The sequence below is a fragment of the Melitaea cinxia genome, chromosome 6, assembly GCF_905220565.1.
Source record: "Melitaea cinxia chromosome 6, ilMelCinx1.1, whole genome shotgun sequence".
Classification (NCBI taxonomy): Eukaryota; Metazoa; Arthropoda; class Insecta; order Lepidoptera; family Nymphalidae; genus Melitaea; species Melitaea cinxia.
Genome location: NC_059399.1, coordinates 5,443,124 through 5,449,486, shown reverse-complemented (window position 1 = coordinate 5,449,486; position 6,363 = coordinate 5,443,124). Strand labels below are relative to the sequence as shown.

General features: G+C 33.6%; 1 protein-coding gene across 1 annotated transcript; it reads right to left on the bottom strand.

Moving 5' to 3' along the window:
- Positions 1-1,495: 1,495 nt before the first annotated feature.
- LOC123654501 (piggyBac transposable element-derived protein 4-like) lies at positions 1,496-4,364 on the bottom strand. The gene is made up of 3 exons (XM_045590401.1): positions 4,034-4,364; positions 2,622-3,883; positions 1,496-1,549 (listed from the first exon to the last, which is right to left on the bottom strand). The coding sequence occupies exons 1-3, from the start codon at positions 4,362-4,364 to the stop codon at positions 1,496-1,498; spliced, it is 1,647 nt and encodes a 548-aa protein (XP_045446357.1).
- Positions 4,365-6,363: the final 1,999 nt, after the last annotated feature.

Genomic DNA, 6,363 nt, shown 5'->3' with positions numbered 1-6,363 from the left:
ATCGTTGTTGTTACGAGTCATGTCCCACAAGTTTTGTGCTGAGTCAGCATCTCCTCTTTAACTCTTTCCATCGATTGTTCTGTCCGACATTGTCATGTCAATGCCTCCCCCGCCGGTTAATTACTTTTCATTAGACAATCAACGAGTGTTGTTTGGAGTCACTCATTGTGCAACCTAGGATCGCTGTACGCTTGCATATGATTACATGTACCTAAGTGTCATTACGTATACGGTTTGATAGGAAGCAAACTGTGTTGCTATATGATTTTTATGAGATTAATTTAGTACTATGTATACTACTAGTCCTATGAGAGGAAGTGACTAAGAAAAACTTTTTGTTACAATATCTTTCAAGGTACAAGCTGACAAACTTTCCACCCAGATACAGCGAGATGACATTAATTTTCATTCATAGTACCATGTAAACACAAGGTAAATTTTAAGTTGAGAGGAAATCATTGAAAAAAAATTTTTTTTCATGTTAAGCAGCAAGCTGTCATGTAATCCACCAGGTTATGGTCAGCTGACATTATTTTACCTTCAAAATATTAGGTAAACTATATTCCGACAAATTTTAAGGTGAGAGGAAATTACTAAAATTTTTTTTTCTTCATGTGTGGGAAGCTGCCACTGCCCACCCAACCCACGAAGTCGCAGCTGACAGTCGCAAATATTCATAATAAAAATCCCTTATGCATTTTACGAAGTTTTGATTGGGAGGAAATGATTGACCGATTTTGTACCTCGCTCCCGGACCATTAGTCAGTTACGTAATTTTCTTTTGTTATTTTTGTAGACTGCGATTATATGTCATAATTACAGTTTTTAAAAGAATTTTGTACAAGCCTTTTATTGGCTCATACTAATTCTTGCATTCATATTACAAAATATCTCAACGTATTGTGTTGTGTTGTTGATGTGTCAAAGTTAATAAATAAATAAAAATTTAAAAATTTATACAATTTTCCTGTTTCTATTATTCTTTCTTTTTTATTCTGTGCTAAGACTACGTTTAGCACGTTGACTGCCAGCCCGGTCACCGGTGACCGGACCCCGTCTTGTATCTACGCGCCGTGTTGGTCACCGGTGACCTCAAGACAGACCTGTTTTTGGGCAGAATTATTACGCCGGTGGCCACGTTTATCGTTCATTTAGTGTATATGTTGCAGTCAGAACTCTTAACCAGTCAAAAGTACTATTGACTAGCGAAATCAGTCAAAAGTACTTTTGACTGGACAAGTTGGTCAAAAGTGGTTTTGACTGAAAATTATTGGTTATTAGTACTTTTGACTGCAAATTCGCGGTTAAAAATACTTTTGACTGACGCTCTCCGTCAAAAGTAGTTTTAACTGCAAAAAAGCGTCAGTCAAAAGCACTATTAACTCGAATGTGAATAAATTTAGTCAAATGATCCTGATAAACCATAATAAATTTATGCCCGCGATCTTCTTGCGACTGCATGTCAATCAGATCGACTTGGCAGCGGCTGTTCATTTCAGTGTGCAGGATCAGTTTCTAAACCTGGCCCATCCTTTTCTTGTTTTTCTTCCTTTGGCATACTTCGCACATTGATAAATATACATTAATCATTTCTTTTGTAAAATTAGCGTACTTTTTTGCCGTTTCATTCTTAAGTCTATCGCGACCACCATGCCCTATAGAAATATGAGCAGCATCAATAATGTCGTAGATTTCCTCAGCCGGCAAAAATATTTGACAGGTTCTGTGTTTGTAACTAATTTTTTTATACCACAAACTTCAATGTGTTAAAGCGTTGTAGTCTACTGTACTGTAATGGTGTTTCCTTTTCATTAAATTTTGCGTCTTCCACATCCATTGCAAACTTTTCAAATTTTTCTTTTGTCATCATATTGAAATGACTATCTTTCATATCTTCCATCGCTAAAATTCTTTGCAAAAAGCCTTCTTTCTTTTCGTAGTCACTCATTTTTGTTCTAATATCAGCACGTTCTCCACTAATAATGAGTAATATAAAAGTTTATATGTGCGTTTTTCGTTATTTTTATTGACCACCTTAAATTTTTAAGAGTTTTGACTGATACAACCAGTCAAAACCACTTTTGACGGAATAATTTAGTCAAAAGTACTTTTAACCAGCTCCATTGGGCAAAAGTACTTTTAACTGTTATTTTAGTCAAAAGTATTATTGACTAAAGCAAACGGTCAAAAGTACTTCTGACTGATTTTGCTAGTCAATAGTGCTATTGACTGGTTAAGAGTTTTGACTGCAACTATACAAGTGACCGGAGTGGCGCTGTAGACTGTTACTACAGCGTGGTTTCGGCGTGTTTATGATATTGTGAGAAATGTGGGACAAAAATGAAAAAAGTAAGAGAAAAAACATAACCGTCACAAAAATCAAGGATTTATTTTTATTGATATGAGAAATATAAGTAAAAAACAACTAACTAGGTATTCTAAAATACAAATTAAACGAAGCGATGGAACTTATTGAAACAAATTAAACAAAAATATGGTTCATTTGGACATTCTTTACAAAACGTTGAAACTTTTTTTGTTTTATTTTTGGCTAATTTTGAACCGTACATTGCCACACAGTTTTTGTAACACTCTGAACAAAATCGTCTAGTGTTTCTTACATTACCCTCTTTTTTCAATAATTGATGTTTCAGTCTTCTTGGTCTATCTATTCTTTCGGATTCTGTGGTCTTGTCCTTTCCTGCATCAACTAAATACTCCACTAACTCTCTTCTAAACTGTACAATACTTTCACTTTTTTTTTTATTTTCGTTATACATAACCCATGCATTAACAATAGCTGTATTCAATATAAGTTCTATTCCTAATTTTTTATACCATTTAACAGTTTTACGTAATGGCGAGGAATATGCGGCCATTTGATCGCTCATATCAACTGCGCTTTTTGTTTTGTTGTAGGCTAAAACCATTCTTGGTTTGCGAATTATTTTACCCTTTTTAATTATTTTAGAAAACCCTTTAGAATGTTTCGTGGATAACATCAGCACATCTCTTTTGTCCTTCCACTTCAATACGCATATTCCTCGTTCGTTCTCTCTAGCTATTACTTCACCAGGTTTTAATTTGGAGTCTACTACGACTTTCGGTAAACCTCTTCTATTTTTCCTCAAAGTACCCACCAAATGAGTGTCCTTATCAAGTAGTTCATTGGCCAGCTCCAAGCTTGTATACCAATTGTCTGTTGCAAGTGTGTGACCACAGCCCAGTATGTGCTCACAAAGAGACATTACCACTCTTGTAGGTGTGGTATTCACTAGTTCATTATTTTTGCCAGCATACAGTTCCAATTTGCATGTATATCCTGGTAATGTACAGAGTTTAAATAACTTCATACCATATTTGTGCCTCTTGCTTTTGTTATATTGTCTGAAAATGATGCGACCTCTGAAAGGCACTTGGCTTTCATCAATACAGATATCTTCCTTAGGTGCATATATATTTTTAAAAGTTTTGTTTAAACTATCTAAAAGAGGTCGGATTTTGTAGATCCTGTCAGACACATCAGCCGTATCATTATTCGTAAAGTGCAGTTTCTGCAATAATAATTCAAATCTGTTACGGCTCATAACAGATGCAGCAAAAGTTTGCCCAAAAACCCTGTCAGTACTCCAATAAAGGTTTATTTTAGGAACTTTAACAAGTCCCATATACAAAATTAATCCGAAGAACCGTTTTATTTCATCTTTTGTGGTTGCTTTCCATTGATTTGAGCGAGACGAAGGCTTTTCACTTGGTCCTTGTTGTTCTGCAAATAAATTGGTTTGAATAGCTATTTCTTCGAAAATTTCATCCGGAACCATCAAGCTAAAATATTGTCCTGGAGCAGCATTTCGAAATTGCGAAGCAAATGGTTGTCTCATACCTGAAAATGAAACAAATATACACCTTATCATACGGTTTAATATACAAATATTAACATGACATTAACGGATCATGATGTTTGGCACAGAAATATGTTACCTATAGTCTGAAATAGAACAAACAAAAAACAAAAAAAAAGAACATATTATACCTGTTACTTCTTTGAATGCTATAACAGATGGTTGATGTCCTTTTGGTTGAAGCCATTTTTGTGACGTACTCGCTGATAATCTATCAATATTCTCATTCACAATTTTTTCCACGTCATCAATTTCACTCTCAGATTCACTAGGAATAAACATACGTCTGCGTTTTTTTGAAGGATAGATATTATAATCTTCAATCTCTGATTCTTCATTTTCACTCAAATCATTTTTTCTAGCAACTTCATCAAAAATACTAGCTTCTAGTAAGTCAATGTCGCGCAAATCATCTAATGAAATATCTATGAAATTCACGTCGAAATCTTTACTATTCTCCATGTTGAATCACGAAATCTTACAAATTAAAAAGCACGAGCGTCCGTCACGGGTGCACCGTCCAAGCGCTAACTGACGACTGCGGGGTGCGGGTGACCGGAGAAGTGCCCGCTCCGGCGCCCCCGTAACGGAAATTCACATTTTTACTATCAAGGCGCCACGTAGGTCACCGGTGGCCTCATGTGGTTTTTTCGAAATAATTATGGAACGCAGCTTCTGATCGAATCCTAAATTAGATATATTTTAAAATATTAATATTGCTCACCTATTTTCATCAAAAAGTTTTTTACTGATTTTTCTCATTTACACTACGGCAGTCAACGTGTTAGATATGTAGGTATATCGAAATCTTTATTTTCACGCGGGTACAAAGGGCACAGCGCTGGTTTTTGCGCTTATGACAAACATTTGTATGTACAGGCCATATGTGTTTTGTTGTTTGAAAAAAACGTTTGTTTTCAGACCCCAACACAGGTCCCCGAAACACTATTGGTGTTGTTTATTTTCGCTGACACTGTTTTATGCTTGTAGTCTTTCTTTATATAACTTAAATAGTCTTTATATTTATTTTTTATATACCTAATTAACGTAAAAAAATTGTGTTTTGATTAAAATTATTTTATAAAATTTCATACTCGTTATTCACATAAAACATAATAAAATTTCCAAAAGAACTTAATATGTATAAATAATTTTTACGTAACAAGTAATAGTAAAAGGAGGTGGTATTATTTGACTAGATTTAAATTATCGACAACATATTAGGCCAGCAATATAATCCTAATATAGACATTATATCATCACGTCGAACAATAGACATAATCCACTAATTTGCGAAAGCCACGGAGACGCAATAGCTCACAATATGTATGCGATAAATCCTTTATGCCGTTTATATTCGACTGTCAGACCGTAAAATATTTCTAACATACACTGTATTGTCGTATTGAGTAATTACTGCGCCTACGTATTAGTTAGGTAATGTATGTGCTCCACGAACTTTTGACTAATGTGACGTCATGTTACTAATAAACAAGATATAATCGAATTTATTATAGTTATATAAAAATAATATTTATTATTAGTTATGTAACAATACAGTAAAAATTATAGAAATAATAAAATTACGATGATAAAATTTAGATATTATAGAAAATCGTTGATTGTATACTTATGAGTGATGTTAATTTTAATATTTCTTGATTTCTTAACTATCATCTTCTTAGAAAAAAACACCAGACTTTATGAAAAATTAGTAATATAATTATATAGTGAATATAATTCATCCGTACTTTAATATGAAATGTCAATAACCTGAATTAGTCTACAATGTCTCATTGTCGACTTTGACATTTTTGAAAAGTAGGTTTATAATGCGCTATATTTTACTGCAGATTCTACAAGTAAACGGTTAGCCGAAAGTATTACACAATGCATTATGTTTACAAATCAGTATAGAAATGTAGGTATTATTTTCTTAAGTTAGATCTGAGGGTTAGATTTATTTTCTCTGATGCAAATGTATATTCGAAAATAAAAGCTATAACTAAACAATTCAATATTTTATACAATTCTTGTATTCACATTCAAAGTAGCAAAGTAGTAGACAATACAGTACACTTTAACAAATCATAAATGGGATTATTTCAAGAGTTGAAGAACATTGCAATATATTTGTATCAAAATCTTATACATCCACTCAGGGTGTAACGAGCAAGAGGACAAAGGCTGGTCGCAGTGTCGTGTCGCAGGACGATCTGCACTCGTATTTACATAGTAATCGACCTACGGACGGATTTTAATTGCGACCCTTACAAACTTTACTATATGGAATTCGTATTCCTTCACCGAACATGTTTTATGGATTATAGCGAAATGCGTTATGTTGCTTATCTCGATATTTTGAATTATCTTGTTTAACGTTAATTCGATGAAAATTTTCAAAAGTTTTCAATTGTTACAGTGTTTTCAATGTTGATATTTTCGTTTGAAAAATCTTGTT

Coding starts and splice junctions, on each gene's coding strand:
- LOC123654501 (XM_045590401.1), bottom strand. CDS start 4,364: ATGGAGAATAGTAAAGATTTCGACGTGAATTTCATAGATATTTCATTA. Junction 3,884..4,033: donor AGCATTCAAAGAAGTAACAG/GTATAATATGTT, acceptor TTTCATTTTCAG/GTATGAGACAACCATTTGCT. Junction 1,550..2,621: donor TATTGAAAAAAGAGGGTAAT/GTAAGAAACACT, acceptor AGTATGCCAAAG/GAAGAAAAACAAGAAAAGGA.